The sequence below is a fragment of the Wyeomyia smithii genome, chromosome 3, assembly GCF_029784165.1.
Source record: "Wyeomyia smithii strain HCP4-BCI-WySm-NY-G18 chromosome 3, ASM2978416v1, whole genome shotgun sequence".
Lineage (NCBI taxonomy): Eukaryota > Metazoa > Arthropoda > Insecta > Diptera > Culicidae > Wyeomyia > Wyeomyia smithii.
In genome coordinates this window covers 277,479,658-277,497,323 of record NC_073696.1, presented here as the reverse complement: position 1 = coordinate 277,497,323, position 17,666 = coordinate 277,479,658, and the positions used below count along the sequence as shown (strand labels likewise).

At 41.3% G+C, this 17,666-nt stretch overlaps 2 protein-coding genes across 4 annotated transcripts; both read right to left on the bottom strand.

Annotated features, from left to right (window-relative positions):
• Window positions 1-3,657: 3,657 nt before the first annotated feature.
• Window positions 3,658-5,438, bottom strand: LOC129730255 (uncharacterized). 2 transcript variants are annotated; one of them, XM_055689433.1, is made up of 5 exons: window positions 5,376-5,438; window positions 5,217-5,301; window positions 4,318-4,471; window positions 4,066-4,166; window positions 3,658-3,848 (listed from the first exon to the last, which is right to left on the bottom strand). In XM_055689433.1, the coding sequence occupies exons 2-5, from the start codon at window positions 5,289-5,291 to the stop codon at window positions 3,723-3,725; spliced, it is 456 nt and encodes a 151-aa protein (XP_055545408.1). In that variant the 5' UTR covers window positions 5,292-5,301; window positions 5,376-5,438; the 3' UTR covers window positions 3,658-3,722. The 2 variants fall into 2 exon arrangements, with proteins under 2 accessions (XP_055545408.1, XP_055545407.1); XM_055689432.1 differs by lacking the exon at window positions 5,376-5,438 and having other exon boundaries at window positions 5,217-5,368.
• Window positions 5,439-5,854: 416 nt separating this feature from the next.
• LOC129727599 (mediator of RNA polymerase II transcription subunit 12) lies at window positions 5,855-14,905 on the bottom strand. Of its 2 annotated transcripts, XM_055685581.1 has the most exons (9): window positions 14,769-14,905; window positions 12,755-14,611; window positions 10,314-12,691; window positions 10,137-10,199; window positions 8,684-9,479; window positions 8,437-8,624; window positions 8,095-8,377; window positions 6,156-8,037; window positions 5,855-6,094 (listed from the first exon to the last, which is right to left on the bottom strand). In XM_055685581.1, exons 2-9 carry the CDS (start codon window positions 14,507-14,509, stop codon window positions 5,937-5,939), a joined length of 7,503 nt encoding a protein of 2,500 aa, XP_055541556.1. In that variant the 5' UTR covers window positions 14,510-14,611; window positions 14,769-14,905; the 3' UTR covers window positions 5,855-5,936. The 2 variants fall into 2 exon arrangements, with proteins under 2 accessions (XP_055541556.1, XP_055541557.1); XM_055685582.1 differs by lacking the exon at window positions 10,137-10,199.
• Between the last annotated feature and the right edge of the window lie 2,761 nt (window positions 14,906-17,666).

Sequence of the window (17,666 nt, the reverse complement as noted above, 5' to 3'; positions counted from 1 at the left end):
ATGCCTTGAAGGTAGCAAAGAAGAGCCGAACATGATGGAAGAAATCCACTTTTGCACTGGGGGGAAATTTTCGATAATTCATTTAACTGCAAACCGCTGACGTATATTTGTCGATTTTATAGACTATTATGCTATATAGAAAAAAAAATAAACTGTTGCACCTCAATTACGTGAATCCGTAACTGTTGAATAACCAGAAGATAAACTGCTTTTGTTCCCTTTGCGAAATTCATTAAACGAGTGTCTACAATCGAAATTAAAGATAGCGTGGATTTTTTTTTTTACATTTTTCATCATCTTAGGTTCGTTTACTTATGGTTATCTTCTTTTTGATGAATAGTGCGGATCAACCAATTTTATATAATTCTCTTGTGTTTCTTTTGGTTTCAACTGGAAAAGTTCAGAAGTTTTTATTTTTCCGATTTTTATTCCTGAAGGGCATTGGATCCAAGAGAGCCATGATATTGAAGATATTAGAATTCATGCAGCAGACAACAAATTCAAGCTACTAAGGCGTCGTTGTCAAGTAAACAAAAACTTGCATATGAAGGGAATTTTCAAAACCACAAGTATGAATGTTATTTACACGATTTCTCAGTGATTTTCGAGTTGCTTCCGATTGGTTAAAAGCAAAGCCTTGGTGCTACATTCCGATTCGGAACTCGACCTTCTGTTTTTTTTTATACACAGACTTCGCAGCCGACTTTTTAGTGTACAGGACAATTGCGGGGCAAGCACTACGATCCTACTGACACTAACAGTCTTTCCCGAGCCCAGACTCGAACCTAAGACGACTGGCTTGTTTGGCCAGCATCGTACCTCGAGACCATCCGGGAGATTTATGTGTCTTCATACGTTGGATTTTATTGGTTTAGCTCAATTTCAGCTGTACTTTCAAAAGAAAAGGACCAGGTACGACAAATTTTTGCTGTCTATGATGCAAATGCTTTCTAACGAAGTTGATTCGATTGTTTTCAAATCGGCATGCATTCTAACTAATCTTGCATTCTGGCTGATAATTAGGACTTCCAGCTGGTTCCGGTGAATTTCTGCTGTGGTCACTCAAAGTGCTTACTTTCAGAAGAAGTTGCTGCAAGTGGTCGTTTCAAAGACATACATAGTTAAGCGGACAAGCAATTTTGGATGCCAAAAATGTTGATGAATCGAACATCAATTACTAGAAATTTGTTACCTGTACCGTCTGATCGTCAGATTAAAAATGAAAATAAAAATAAATTGTAGCTAAGACATATCTTGAGTATATTCCTTTTTCTCAGCTAAACCGAAATTTACACTGCGACAAATAGTTCAATTTGCGGTAGTACCGAGATCACCGAAAACCGCTGTTACAACAAAAAAATATAAATTAAGAAAAAAAATTAAATTCAGCCAGGCCATGCGTCATCAATCAAAGAGTTGGTAATTATATAGAGTGATGTGCGGATAATCCTACGGGAAAAGTAGGCTATCCCAATTTAGCGTTTTCAGACACGTTTTGACGACGTTCACAATATGTGGTTGAGCCCTGTCGTGCAGAAGAATCACTATGTCGTGTCTTCTCTTGTAAAGTAGCTGTTTTTCCTTTAAAACGCATCATTTATTGTTAGCAGAGAACCCCCGTTATGGGTTCACCTCCAATTCGGCGTCCACGTTCTTTTTCCCTAGCTGCAGGACAACTCATGTCTTCTACGTCTAAAATCAAAATTTTCATAGCGTTAGAACCATTCGCTACAAGTTCTTTCACTTATGCACCATATGTTTAAACAATTATTCGACCTGCCTCGGCTGCAGATTTTTTCGAATTAGAAGCGAAAATCAAACCTTCTACGATAAGACGTTTCGGATGTAACCCTTTATAGCAACTATCAATACTGGCGTCAATGATAAAAACGTCGGTTTTTTAATTTTTAAACCTGATATTAATAACATATTTTAGTAATCAAACAATACAGAACTGCAGATTAATTTCCTCCAACAGCTGTAATCTAACATAACCGACTTTTTACAGTTCGATTGACAATTTGCATTAACAAAAAATTATAGTTGAATCGACAAAATTATATGCGTTAAATTTGGGGTCAATTGACCTATATAAGATAAAGCAACTACAAAAAATATATGCTACTGTACTCGGAGCCTTCAATTTCGTTGCCCTCAAATTAACGAAATTTTGCCCTTGATTATTAGGAGTGATTACATATGACGAGCATAGAAGCAGTCCAAAGAACAACCATCCTAGGCGCAATCCAACGCTAATAATACCAATCAGGGTGAAATTTAGCTTTTTCGTTGTTTCATCTGTCTACACCGGGCATGAGCGAAGAAGATGAACTTACATTTTGCGTGTCTTAAGTCATGCCTTCTCGTCATGCTGCTACAGAACACAAACTAAACTATGTAAAAATCGCGTCATCCTATAATCGCTGCCTCATAATAAGGCCGTTAGTTAGCACATACTTTCCGAAGTTGAATGAGGATGTTTTATGTTGAACTCGAATTAAGTAATTTTATATGTTATTTAAATTTTATAACTTAATTGCTTGAGTTATAAAAACAGATGTACGACCCGGATATTTGCTGAATCTACGAAATTCGAATAGGTATCCGAGACTGAGCTATCCGATGGATTCGGGATGCTCATCATTCTGTACATCATTTTGATGGGAGAAAATATTGGCAAGTTTACTTTTTAGTGTTTACCACCATTTCCTGCCACATGCAACTTCCGAATGTATGGGACGCGCGGTACTGGTCGATGTCCGCATGGAGCGTGAAATCGCTTCTTCACCCCCGCGGAATGGATTTCGTTGCCATCATCGTTGCCCCGAGTCAATGGCTGATCGAGAGTGTGCGGATTTGAAATCCAATATAAATACATATGTGTGTGCAAACAACGACCACCAGCACACAGCGAGTTGGGCAGGGCTGAGCCGAAGATGAAACTACTTGGTACTCTGGTGGAGAAAAGACTGGACACCTCCGCACTTCACCTCTTCGAAGCGCTCCTCTACTCTTCTTCGACTGCTGCACCGATAAGTAGTAGATACCGAGTGAGAGTTAACAATTTTTGACTTTCTAATGAAACTTCCTGCTAACGCTACGCGATTGGGCAGATACTTTCCGGAGATGATAGAGCACCAATATACAAACATCTCTAACTAAGTTTTTAGTTTGTTGTGATTTTTTGTGGTACGCACTTTGTATTTTTTACTGTTTTTTTTAAATATTTTTTTAGAATTGGAAAAATCGCACTACTTTACGCAAAAGCAGCTTACTTTAAAGGTTACTAAATCGTTCAATGACTTTTAAATAACTTAACGGAAGAAATCTTCCGTGGAACCAATTTTTATTTTCAAATTAAAAGTCAAATATACCAAATATACACGAAATGTGTTTTTTGCAACACAAGTAATTTGTGACAGGAAATCTAACAATTTTTTAATTTTGATTAACAATTTCGCAATCAAACCACTATCTCAAACACTGCCGAACGCCTTTTCTATGTCTAGAAGAGCAGCTCCAGTGGAATAACTTTCAGATATGTTAGCTCGTATCATTGAGATGTTGAACTGTATCATCACCAGGGGCTTGATAATTTTAAAATTTCATTGATTAGGTATCTAATTCTAATTACTTCTTCAAGCAACAACTCCTGAGTAGAAATTTGTAGACGACGGCCACTGATGTGCCCAATTTATTTTAAAGTAATGTAAGTTGGAAAATCAATCGTATGGAATATTAATGTTCGGAATAAAATTGGAGGAAAGTGCGTCTTCTAATTTCGAGGCCACTTGATCCGTTGATTCACTAATTTTTCGGGCCGGGGCGGTCGTGTTTTGTAACACCATCTGCGAAAGACCGAAAGAGATAAGGAGTGGTTGTCACTGTTAAATTATTCTCATCGCTAAATTCGAAATGATACATAATGCAACGGGAAATGGGAGAGCACGAAAAACCCGCGCTTCGTCTGCGCGTTGTGAGACAGTGCACCGTTCCATTAATCCGTTGTTTTCGCAATGCAATTGCGATCTATGAAATGTAATGATAAGATATGAGACTTCATACCTGAGATTTCATCAGCAAATTGTCGGTTTCGGCCAATTGCCTTGAAACGGAAATGGTCGTCGTGTGGATGAACTCGTTCAAAAGAGAAACGCAGCGCTCGTCTGCAATCAAAATTTCATTGTTTTTGCGGCTTTTTTGACATTATAAATAGGAAAAAAATGAGAAAAAGTCGGCAAACCATTGGTGAGAAGCAATAGAAACCCGCGTATCTAATCCAATCAGTCGACCGCCGAGGCAACCGAGGTCACTTACTTATCATTTGTTGGAACTGCATTTGTTGATAATCTACTGTAGAGAAGGCCGATTCGTCTACGAGTTCCTGCGATGATCCACGTTGAGGTGGTACGGCGGCAGTGCTGATGCTGATTGGAGGTGGAGCATCGGGACCGCTCTCTATTTTTACAATCTAGCAATAGTCGAGGCAGAGAAAAAAAAACAGAAGATAATTTAGTATAGTTCGATAGGCGATGATGCGACGGAAAATCGTTTACTTCGGGTACGGAGTAACAAATAGAAGACTTCATTGTGAATTATTCATATGCGCACGAGAGTGTCGCCAAATCGAATCCCCATTTTCATTCGAATCGAACGCCCCTTTGTTTAGCTCATTCGAACATGGGAATAACATTTTTACCTAGCAAAGCTGGATGCGGCCGTAAATAAAAATTACTGTGTTAACTGAATATTGCTTTAGCAAATATGAAAATTTCGATATGCAAGTATTTTATGGTATTTTAACATTACAGAAGTATCGACGAGCAGCTCGTCTCATTTAAAATACATGGTCAATTGTTCCAGGAAAGCGTAAAGGATTGCAGCTCAGAAGCCTTTGGTTATCCAGATAAACTGTCTGAGTTTGAGTAAGAATTGTAAGGGAAATTGCTTTATAAACAATATATATACAGTAAAAATTTGATCTCTGATGAAAACAAATTCGGAAATAGACCTATCTGTTTATTGCACACAGAGATTGCCGCCAATTTTTGTTAGACCAGCAACGTACCTCGAGGTCAGCTGGGAGTCCATGTAATCAGTGTCTTATTGGCTGAGTATTCTATGATTTCTTCAATTCATTCAATTATTAATTTATTCATTAGGAAACATTGCTGCATCATTGAACGAAACACTATCTACGTACAGTATGCACCTACCTCCCCGCAATCATCATTTTCCTCGTCGGTCTCAGATGCCTCTCCAGGTACCACAAGAAAAGATCTTTGGGCCATGCAGGAACCACTGAAAAGCACAAATTTGAATTAAACTTGGTAAAAATAACCACTTCTTGCTGTAGAAATCCGTGTTTTGTTTACGTTTGTTCGACAGGCTCGTTTCCAAAATGCAAAGTTTGTAGACGGCGTTATAGACATAACGGCAGTGAACAGTGATGCCAGATTATCTAAAAAAAATATGTAGCAAATATTGCACGAAGACTTGGAACTTTTTCTGCCTGGTTGAATATTTCGTGTACGATTCTTGGAATAAAAGATTAGTTAAGTGATAAGGAGACACAGTTCATTGCCGTGTTACAATAGTGGACCAATCATAATAAATGATCGACTATATGAAACATCTTTATAACATTTGCCTGTACATTCGCAACTGGTTACAAAATCCCAAGAATAAAGACTTCCTGGTAGATTAGCAAGACATAATTCGATGCAAAATGTACTTGAATGTTTATAATACAAGTGCCATAAGCAGATGGTGGCATTTCCAGGTTTGTTCTTCCGAACATTTGTTCTTTATATTCAAATCACAGCACAGTTAGGTTCGACCATTTTTTACGCAATCTGTTTATTCAGTTGTTGTATTTAGAATTATAATTGGTAGAATAAATATACTTTATATTCATAGGTTTAGATATCCTCATTTTAATACGGCGGGGGTTGGTGCGAATACTGCTGTCCCATCATGCCCCCCTGATTCGGCATTTGACGTTGTAGTTGAGCAACCAGATTTGGTGTTTGCTGTTGGCTAATCCCTTGTCCCGGGTTTGGCACCATACCGGAGTTGCCCTGCTGGGCTAGTCCTAAAGCAGAGAATGAAACACATTCGATTACCTATACCGATTATTTATCAAAATAATTAACCTTGTTGTTGCTGCATCATCATTTGCTGACGAAGCCTTTGCTGTTGCTGGAATTGTTGCTGTGTTTGTGCTGCAGTTGCGCCAGGTTTGCCTCCCTGCCTTGGGTATGGAGGAACCGCCCCTTGATTTACCATATTGCTCATCGTGACATTAGGCGCATGCTGACCATATTGACCACCTCGAGCTGCCAGTGCTCTTTGTTGAGCGATATATTCTGCCGGTGTGTTCCTTTGTTGTTGACCTAATTGATTGAAATTTCCAATCATACCTTGGCCACTCTGCTGGCCTATACCCTGGTTACCATAATTTTGATAGCTTTGATTCATACTTTGATACGGGCCTCCCTGACCTTGGAACATCCCCGACTGAATTCCACCTGGCTGCATAGACTGTATTCCCATCATGCCGGGGTTGCCCATCCCTCCCGAGTTAGCATTTGCTCCGTTCTGACCAATCATTCCACCTCCGGCAATACCGGTACCTCCCATTGTTGGATTCATACTTTGATTCACCATTCCAGCATTCATGTTACCAGCTTGTGACATATTTTGCATTCCCATCATGTTAGGATTACTCATGCCACCTGTATTTGCATTGCCACCAGCTTGACCCATCATTGCCCCGGCACTCATTCCGGTATTTCCCATACCAGCACCCATTCCCTGACCTACAAGACCCGCATTCTGCTGATTCAATATATTAGTTTGTATCATGCTTCCACCTGATCCCATCATGGTACCACCAGCTCCCGTACCCATGCCCCCTCCAACCATTTGATTGGGTAAATTAGGACGAATAGGGCCACGCATGAATGGTTGCTGAGAACGTGCCTGTTGTTGTATGAAACCAGCAGCCGCTGGATTGGCTCCTCCCATGGGCATACGAGCGCGCAACATATTTGACAGAACTTGTTTCGGGTTGGTGTTCAGTTGTGGTCGATCAAACCGGTTCATTCCAGGCTGACCCATGCCCTGACCGTAGTACATTTGTTGCTGCGGTTGCTGCTGCTGTTGCTGCATTGGATTATAGCCGCCCCATTGCTGATTGTTGCCAGCGCCGGCACCCTGTCCTCCCATTTGAGCAACCATAGGATTGACACCACCACCAGGACCACTTCCGACAAATCCCATTTGACTGGGACCGGGCTGTTGTTGCTGAGGTCCCGCCATCATTGAACCCATACCTGCACCCTGTACCTGGCCCATGCCCTGCTGTTGACCCATTCCTTGCTGCTGGACCATTTGCTGAGCCATCATTTGGTTCTGATTTTGCTGTTGATATTGCTGTTGCTGTAAGTGCTGCAGGTTCAACTGACCCATTTGACCTCCCATTGACATCTGGGCAAGGTTGGCATTCTGCAACTGCTGCATCGTTTGCTGAGGTGTCATTGAAACCTGTTGTTGTTGCTGCTGCTGCTGTCCCTGTCCCTGGGTTTGCTGTTGTTGACCAGCTTGTAAGCCTTGATGACCTACCACTTGTTGTTGATCTGTCATTCCGTGTGCCTGTCCAGTAGCTTGCTGACACTGAGGTGTTTGAGCTGCACCTTTCGGTTTCCGTTTCCGCGTTTGAGATTTGCCCTTCTTGCCAGCTGGGGCCGGCGATTGGTCCGATGTTGGGGTATCAGCCTTCATATCATCTTTCAGTTTATCGGGCACAGGCTCTAAATCTTCTGGTGGCAACGGTAATGGTTCATAGTAATAGCTGGACGGTTTCACTAAGCTGTGTGTATGATATTTCAACAAACGATGGGTTTCCTCGTATGCCAATGGTTTCCGTTCAATTTTTACCGCCCCAAACCACGCCCACGATAGAGGAGCTGGATTTTTGTGACCTTCAAGTAGATCCCAAACACTCACTCGTTGCTTGTCTGCCAATCGAAGACCCTGAAAAAAAGGTTTTTTGAACAATTGAATAAAAATAGCCGAGTCTGTTGAACTTACATGTTTTTTCTCGATACTGTCGATGCTTATTTTGTTACCCTTCGCGTCGGTTGAACTTCCGGCTGGTTCACAAGCAATTACTTCGCATGTTTGCTTCGCTAGTGGCAGCAGTTGACGGACGTACTTAATTGAGGAGTTATTCCTGTCGCCCAATTCTTTACGTAGTTTTTTCATCAGATTAGTGTACTGCTTCTTGGTTTCATCCCGTTCTGATTGACTGTCTGAGATTAGCGTCGAATGTATCAATGTTGCCAGCATATCCAGTGTGGTAGTGAACAACTCCCTGTAACGATATTCAAATCACAATGGGGCGGGTGATGGTTGCTCGATGAAAATACTTACGAGTTATTGCTCAAATCAATTACTCCCTGACTGATCAGTTGGGCGAACAGAATCGCCCAATCACTAGTGGAGGTTGAGTTTTTCTGGATCGCATCAAACATACCACCGACCAGCGAATAACGCAACTGCAAAGCATCCAACATTTTTTCGAATCCTAAAGGATCTTCGATCCCACCGACTGTTTCCAACTGGCAAAATTTCAAGAATTAAAACATTTTCAAATAACTAAATGTTAACATCAACTCACATCTCGATTCTGCAAAAACTGGGATAGCTGCGAATAAAGACTCTGCAAAAGTCCCTCTTTCTGCTCATCTTGTCCTTTCAGACAGGTCAACACCAATCCCAAAAATGGATGATGATTGAGCTGTGAGCTTTGCTTACTGATCATGACGCTGCCATTTGAGCTGATAGAACTGTTACTGTTGCCACCTTGGCTGCCTATGCTACTATTGTTTCCACCACCAGTGTCCTTAGATTTGCTAAACATATTTGTGCTTTCGAGTACTTGTCCGGCGACTTTAAGAATCCTGCCCTGTACTGCACTGGGTAACTTAGCTACCAGTGGAGCAACCAGCCAAATCGACGGCTTTATTCTTTCGTTTCGTGCATTACAACTGAACACTTCCATGCTATTGCACTCGTGCACCTGAAAAACGTCGATTGCTGCCCGTGCCACCATATCGAGCCAATTCGATAGTTCCGGTGAACTACAGTTGGTTTGTTTGAACATTAGCTGCAAATCAAGCCAAGAGATTCGCAGTGACCATTGTTCTAAATTTTCCAAAATCCGTACAATTATAGCCTTCTGGTCCATGTCCGCGATAAGGTTCGACTCATTTTCCGGGTAGCAAATCATGTGCAGTAGCCGTTGAGCCTGCTTCGCCGTGAGCATATTGTCAATCAGCATCCCTTGCTGGCACAGCTCATCTGCATTCTGCAAGCAACGTTCCAGAACCCACTCCTGGGAGCAAATTTGACGCAAAACATGCTGAGCAAAATCCGATAAGCTTGTGGTGCTGTCCTGAGTTGCGTTCGTTTGCCTGAATTGAGTCAATAATTATTAAATTACATTTGCGAATGGTTCGATATCGGAAGTGACAGAAACTATCGGTTCATTAGTGACGTGTGCGAATAATAATATATGTAGGTATCGTGCACACACACTTACGTAACAAAAACCGGTGTCAAGTGAGTGGAAACAAGTTCGAAAACATCGAAAACGCGATTTTTTTCACATCGCCTACTAAATAATGTGTCCATAATTCATGGTTCTTTTGTTCGACGAGCCAAAATAAGGACATTAGGTTAATAATTTTGATTCGCTGTCATCTCTTTAGCAAAATAAATGGTTCTCGAAACTTCTACACTGTTAAAATTAGTTCTTCGACATCGCATTGGTTTAGTAGAATACCATGAACATGTGAGTTGACCAGTACAACCTGTCCTATTGGTTAGATTGTTCCCTTCTACCACATCATAACGATGCAACTGAGTATGATTAGCAACAAAAGCAACAAATGGCTCTCACGGCACTAAACCCAAATATATGGAGTGCATACTTTGAATGAACATAAACGAAGGATATACACAACCAAAACTAGAACACATAAATGATAGTGATTCCCACATTAACCTTCATGAAACGAAGACATAAATGTGAATACAGAAAAAAAATAGAATCAGGTAACTCTTCACACCTGCCGCTAGCTATGACCAATCGTGAACAAGTGGTCGGTGAGAGCTGTTCCAAATCAATCATCCTACAAAAAGGGAGTAAATTCTGAAATCATACGTAATTCGCACTCATCACTTATCTTCTACCGTACTGGTGCCTGCTGCCGTACATAATAATAGCTATACTATTTTGTACTCACGTGAGATCCAGCATATTTTCGTCTGTATTGCCTAGAATCGACAAATCGCTGGTTCCCAAAATGTGACTCAAGTCTCCGGCATGCTTTGGAGTGCTGCCTGGATGCACCGGTGTGTTAAGTCCGCTGCGTTTACCACTTCCAAAGATCGACGGAGTTGCCTTCTGAGCGGTTGCATCGCCGACTACGAGAATTCCTTTCAACACTGCTAGGACTGGTGCAACGCCAATGTTTTTGTGAGCTGCTGCCAGTAAATGACGATCGCAACTCAGTTTTATATTGTGCACTTGGCCCGTAGTTGTAATTGGATTGGGAGAAGTGCTTACGGAATAAAGGCCCGGCTGCGGACACTCAATGGTTTTAAACAAGCGCAGCAATAAGTGGCACGATAATCGGGCTCCGGCTTCAATCTCCGGTGTCGTTTCACTGCGACCCTTACAAGCCTGAACCAAGGCTGGCAACGCTACATGGGCTACAAAGTTCTCTAACGAAAAACAGTGTCGTGCAACTAGGATACTGGTAAAAACGGACAGTGCATTGTGGATGTTTGTGTTAAGAATATCAACCTGTGTAATCACATCTACGTAATAACCGGCATCCTTACTCGAACCGCACAAAGCGATAAGCACTCCCAACCACTCAGTACTCAGAGCGTTACAGCACGCGGTCAGTTCAGCGCACATTGCTGCAATATCATTCAGCATGTCGTTATCAATGTCTCGTGTGACAGCCACTACCGCATTACACACAAAACTGTACCTATTGGAGGGGGATTCACTTAACTGACGGACCCACGCCGGCTCGATTTTTCCACCACGGCGTGGATTTGAGATGACATCTACCATAAACTGTGGATTATATGCATGCGCTGATGGTGTCGGCTGAAGCGGAGCATAAAGTGCTTGCTTAATCTTAGGATAAGCGTTGTGGAATGGTTCCTGCTGCGACCGCGTTTTTAGTGGAGAACATGCCGAATATAGATCATATAAATAGGCCAAAATGCACCGTTCAGCAGAGCTGCAATCGCTGGGATTTGATACATGTTTGACGATTCGGCAAAGGCCTTCAAATATGGCTGTCGTTTGATCGGCCGATAATAACAGACAGCAGTGGTAACGCCTTAGAACACCAACTACGTACAAACTGAGAGAAGTGGTGTAACTTTTCACCAGCCCCGAGTTTTTATTCATCTGAAGCTCCACTTCTGGAAGTTCCTTCAAAATTTGAATGCATGTATCGATCAAACCATAGATGTTGAAAGCCGATTCCATCAAATCAAACAAAAAGGCGACATGTTCTTGCACCGGAAGGTAGTTGCTATTCCCAAGAGCAAAACTATTCAACATCTCCTGCACCTGTACGGCACATTGCCACGTTACCATATGCTGATCAAAAAATGACATCGACTGGCATTTATTCGAGGTTGCTTCGAAATTAAACTCGTTCCTAGAGTGTTTCTTCACTTTTCCACCTTCAGCCACATCGATGCTAAACTTTTTCGAAAACAGCTTACAAATCTCTTTAGCCATCTTCTTTACAGCATGCTTCTTATCATCGCGCTCCTTTCCAACGCCATACAGTAGTATATAACGTTGATTACAATCATGCTGCGTAATTGGATCGTCCTGACACAGTGGAAAGTGCTCGGTATACAGAAAATGTCGACTGGAAGATTCAGTTTTACTACTTGTAGTGTTAACCTGGGCTGCCGACTGCTCGGGATCCTTGGGACTATCCGGAGCATCCATCGAGTTCTGCTGATCCTCTTTGATGTGCTGCAAAAGTTTGTCCAGATCATCATCCACATTGGAATCGTCCAGATCCTCTAGCTTAGCTTTAAAGTCATTCTGAATGACATCTTCCTCAAGGCCCTGATTGATGTTCGGTGATAAAGTGGCCGGTTTATTCGATATCGGTCCGGTGCCTAGACCTGTATTACAACTCGGTTGAGATTCCAACAGCGACATTCCAGTGCCTGTTAACAAATCACCTCTAGAAATCAACGTACACATGTAAGCGTCATGCGAGAATACATCGTGCCGGATCAGTTCGTTGAACAGATGAACCAAATTAGTGAATTGACTTTTATTCTGTTGTGTTCCATGTTCCTCCAATATTGGAGCATCGTTGTCTAGAAAATTCATCAGAATGTTCTGAAAAATTTGCTGACCGCAACCAGGACTACCTCCAGATATGACGGAATCCTTATCATCATTCAAATTGTTATTGTTACCATTTTCACTTTCATATGTGTTAAGTACTTCACTCTGCCTTTTGTCTAGCAGCCATGCCACAGCCATTGCCCGATGTTCACCCCAACGCTGCCAAGAAACTGCCCATTCACACAGTATCTTGACAATTGATCCATCTTGATCAGCATTCTACAAAACAAAAACTAGTATCAGAAAACATTCTCCCGTCAACGCCAGCAAAAAAATACTCACATATTCCAACAGCTTACTGTTACCATCTTTTGCTTCAGTTCCACCACCCACGCTGCCTGCCGTGGCCGATTCTTTTTGCAGCTGCAAGGAAGGAAATATCTTCTGATAAAGTGTATCCAACGAGTTATTGGAATCCATTCTATCGAAGCAATGCCCGTCAAGCGCATCCAAAACTGCCAATATTTTCAAGCTAGCATTTCCAGTTGCCGTTTGCCACTTGTCCACACACCACCGGGACTCGGCATGACGAGAACGTAATTTGATACTTTCTTCAGCTTCCATTAAGCGTTCCCGCATCTCTTCGTTAGATTTTTCACATCGAGATGGCATCGGCAGGGCAGATGGAGCAATCGGTAGATGATCCAAAGGGCTACCAGCGAGCACGGAGGAAGAACGAGTTTCACCAATTCCACACCAAACCAGAGCCGTGGGGCATTCAAGTGTTATCACCTGTATGATAGAAGAGAGTTGCAGCACCAAGTCATGATGATGCGAACAGTTCATATATTCCGAGAAAATAGTGTCAAACGGATTGATGTTGAGTGTTGGTTGATCCGTCTTCGAAGGAACATCTTTGCCACATTTTTCAGACTTTTCCTTACGCTCCAGCCCAACTTGTTTGACCTGAGCTTCTGGATTAGCTAAATTAATATTGTGACTCTCAGCCATATAGTTGATAAGATAGGCCAATTTTTTACAAACAGCATAAGCCAACCGGCGACAATAACGCTCCGATTGTACCAAATCTGATAAATACTGCATAGCCAAAGGGAGATAAATTTTCAATATCCCATCGTCGCAAGCAGGAGAGGATTTCATCTTGTCCAACAAATCCAGTACCCAATTGAGAAATTCAGCTCTATCCAGTAGCCCCTCTTCATACATGTATTTGCATAGTTGAGTACAATAAGTCCACTGTTTATAAGCCAATTTTTGCTCTTCCTGTGGTGAGTTAGCTGGCTGATTTTGCTGCTGACCACTTCCTCCTCCTAAACTTGAACCAGCTGGACTGTGAAGACTACCGGCAGGACTTGATAGAGGTGGTGGAATTGTGAGAGGATTGGTGTTCACACTGGAATTCGGTGTCATACCACCCGCAGCACCTTGCGGTCCACTGCTGCTTACACTTTTCTCCTGTACTGGGCCTTGATAGTAGTGCTCGTGCAATTTGGGTATTAAATCTTTCATAAATTTAATCAAAGTTCCTGTCCATTCCGTCGCAGGGTCAGGCATTTGACGTTTTTTAATTTTAGCTTCGGAAACAGCAACCGTATAAGCCGAGCTGAGTTTAATAAACCATGCCGCTCTTTGCATCGTGACTTGATTTTCACAAAGCATGGCAAAAATCTCCTCTTTCTTATTGAAACTCGGAGCTTTCTTAGCCAGACTGCTTAGAGGTTTAGTTCCAGCCAAATCCTTAAACCATGTGTCCAGAGTAGCTTTATTTCTAGCTGTGACTGGCCAAAAATTATCCTTTGGATTAATTTGCTGTTTTTTTCTCCCGGAATCCGGAAGTGTCATTAGCTCTTCTTTTCTTGCCAGTATGGCGTTGAAATATGCTCCTACCTTGCTAGCAGTTACATTACAATTGCGTGCGGTTCCAAACTCTTCCGATAGCTTATGCTCAGTAGCAAAACCATGTTTGACATGAGTCGAGGTCAGTTCATCCTCCCGTTGCTTTGCTTCCTGTGGATAGACATCCGGAGGCCCAAGCCGGGGCCTTTTCAATGGCCGCATATTCATCTTTTCCCACATTTAACTAGTCTAAATAACTCTCTTTAAAGTTGACTTCAGCGCTAGTAAGGTATTATTCCTATCCTCGGGTGCTGTGGTGTTGTCCATAATTTATGTTCCTCACTGCAATAGATTGAAAACAAGTACTCGGTTAGATCACTTTCACTTCAAGAGGTGTTGTCTGCAGTCTTAGTATTTTAACAGCAAATGAATACTGTTTTGAATGCACAAATTGCACAACTCCTTATCGCGATGGTAATTCTGAATTCACAGTGCTTACCATTTTTAAACCATTATTGTATTCTCTATTTCAGCATACGTATTTTACTAAACAACGACGCGAACTTTTTCTTCCAGCCAATGATGAAAGCAAAATATGGCCGACCAGCGATTTTATGGTGAATTTGGTGAAATTTCTTTGACAGTTTCTTCATACACGGAAAATAAAATGATACTTCTTATTTAACATTTCTCGCGTAACTTTTTAAAAGGACCTAATAGCGAATTTCTTTTTCAACTGAGTTAGGGCAAATCTATCCAGGAATAAAGAAACGACATCGCAGATTTACGACACAAATAAGAAAGAGATGCCAGATAATTGTTTGCGAATTAAGCACGTGCGGTGGGGGGCTAAAACCGAGCCAAATGGCATCCCGATACCGAGAAAGGCCGTTTACATACTGACGTGTTCTCGAGGGAATGCCTTTTCCTATCCCTCGCTGTACACTTGACAGAGTATAACATCGAAGATACGAAAACGTCAAACCTGATACGAAAACGTCAAACCTGATACAAAAACGTCAATGTCGATCGGATTGTTTTCATTATTTTATGGTTATTATCCAAAAAAAAGATGAAATCTAAAAGAAAAACTCTTTATAATTCATATATGAGCTTTCCATTCGAAAATAAAAGGATTGACGAGAGTTTTGTATCAATAGCAAACACAAGCAAGAAAACAGAAAAAAGCAAAAACATTAGATTCGACGTTTCTATGTTGTACTCGATGTTTTAACGCTTAGCACATTCCCTCGCGTGTTCTGCGTTGCGAAGACGGTTCGCCTTGCTGCGGGTTAATGTACAGCTCTACTTTGCGCTGTACATTAATCCACGGCAAGGCGAACCGTCTCCGGAACGCAGAATGCGCCAGTCTGTAAACGGCCTAACAGTGAATGACAATGAACTCATGTCCTGGGCTGAAATTAATTTGTGCTTGCTGTAAGCAGTAAGATAAAGATGTATGAAAAAAGGCGGTGATATTCTATCTCGTTTACACATGTGTTGAGATGTTAGCCCTTGAAACATGGTGCGATGCCATAGAGTACTCCAAGCGAAAGCACACGAACACTACGATACGGCCCGCTTTACACCGTATATTGAAATTTGTGAGCGTGTGAATCAAACTCGGTAGTTTTTTATTCTCTCTTTTCGATGACAGTTCTCACAGGTGACAAAAAATTCTTACAGCTAACAAAGAAAAATCGAAATACATCGCACTAATACAAACGCGCCTGGATAACTCTATAGGGGCGGTTAAAACTGACGATTTTTACGGTGCGGGCAGCACGCCGGTCAAAATCAAGCAAATAAAGAAGGGTTTTGACAGCAGTTAGGTTAGCTCCAGGTCAAAGCTAGGTAAGCAGATGGAATGAAGAAATTCGCTATTAGATTGCAATGATGCTAATGTTTGTGAGATCTTGCTTGGAGAAGTATATAGAATGTTTCGCTGCGGTGAAAAACTGTTTTCAATGGTCTTACGTTGAATCCAATGCTAGCAGAATTATTCGAATATTGTGCAATGCTTATTTTTGTACAATGATTGATCAATATAACAACAAAAGCATAAACATTACTTTGACTAAAAACGCTGTTTTCAGCAAAGCGACCTTTATTTGTACACAGACTTCGCGGCCAACCATAATAATCCGGTAATAATCCAGTTGTGAGAAAGCTGTGGATGGACTTTTGCAGTGGTGGGCACCGCTAACCAAAAATTTAGCGACGCTAATCGCTATGTCGCTAACCGGAAAATTTAGCTCGATATTCGCTGAACGCTAAACGCTAAACCCATATTAGCGGAATTTTCGCTAATCGCTAACTGTTTTAATATGTAAATAGTCATATCGCTATATTTATTGCTCGTGTTTTGTAAGATTTGGACCACTTTGATCTGTTTTGGTTAAACAAACGAAAACAATTACTTTTTAAAGCTATTTACAGTAAGAGGTTCACGAAACGGTAATCATATTTGATTTTGTAAAAACAAGAATAGCTAAGATACTCTTAGGAATGTTTCCATAAAAATTCAATTATTATCTGAATCGAAAAAGTAGAACCAAAGTTGTCATAATTTCAAGCGCATTCCAATTTACCAAAGTTCTTAATGTGCCAAAAATTTAATCTAGACCTTGTGCTTGTTCTTCAAAATATTCCTGTGGCTTGTACGATAACTGGAACTCCATTCTATGGTAAAAAAACTGACAAAAGTAACTTTCGCAGTAAAGTATGTTCATCTTTCGAAGTAATTTACGTACGCCATCAGCAATTCACAGTTTTTCTAAGTATTTCTATTGTCGCTTCTCTACAAAATTTAGCGAATTAGCGATTAGCGTTTCGAAGGCCAAAATTTTAGTGACGCTAACAGTTTCGCTAACCAGCTCAAAAATTAGCGAAATCCGTAAATCGCTAACTGAATTTTAGCGTCGCTAATTAGCGAATTAGCGGAATGGTGCCCACCACTGGACTTTTGCTGTCTTCCGGCAGACTAATTTATCCCCGGGAACAAGCACTGCAAACTTTCACTGTCATGAAAGGATTTTCAGTTGAATTTGAAATCTTTAAATTTTAATTTTCAACGAACGAGCTGAGAATAAAAGAGACCTTCAGCACTAATCAGTTGACAGTGATTGTTGGCTAGCAGCATTTCTGTGATTTCGTATCACTGAAAAAACTACGCACGCTACGCCATCCAAGTGTTTCATCAATTGGATATGTAAATGACTCCGCATTGTTATTAGATGATTTTTTTATCGAATTTAGTCATTTTTCACTTTCGTTTCAAGTTGTCGCCTACATCAACTTACATCCATGAGCCGCACTTCATTTACGTATGATTCCAACATCCCTTTCAAGTGAATTGCACTTGAATCTGCCACACTGTTTCATCCAGGGGGAATCT

What these genes read in the sequence shown, in the direction of transcription:
- LOC129730255 (XM_055689433.1), bottom strand. Translation starts at nt 5,291, where the DNA reads ATGGCCCAAAGATCTTTTCTTGTGGTACCTGGAGAGGCATCTGAGACC. An exon ending in AAAATGATGATTGCGGGGAG is followed by an intron (nt 4,472 to 5,216) that starts GTAGGTGCATAC and finishes GACTATTGCTAG; the next exon opens with ATTGTAAAAATAGAGAGCGG. An exon ending in GCAGTTCCAACAAATGATAA is followed by an intron (nt 4,167 to 4,317) that starts GTAAGTGACCTC and finishes TTTTGATTGCAG; the next exon opens with ACGAGCGCTGCGTTTCTCTT.
- LOC129727599 (XM_055685581.1), bottom strand. Translation starts at nt 14,509, where the DNA reads ATGTGGGAAAAGATGAATATGCGGCCATTGAAAAGGCCCCGGCTTGGG. An exon ending in TTGGTCATAGCTAGCGGCAG is followed by an intron (nt 9,480 to 10,136) that starts GTGTGAAGAGTT and finishes GACTCAATTCAG; the next exon opens with GCAAACGAACGCAACTCAGG. An exon ending in ATTGATTTGAGCAATAACTC is followed by an intron (nt 8,378 to 8,436) that starts GTAAGTATTTTC and finishes ATATCGTTACAG; the next exon opens with GGAGTTGTTCACTACCACAC.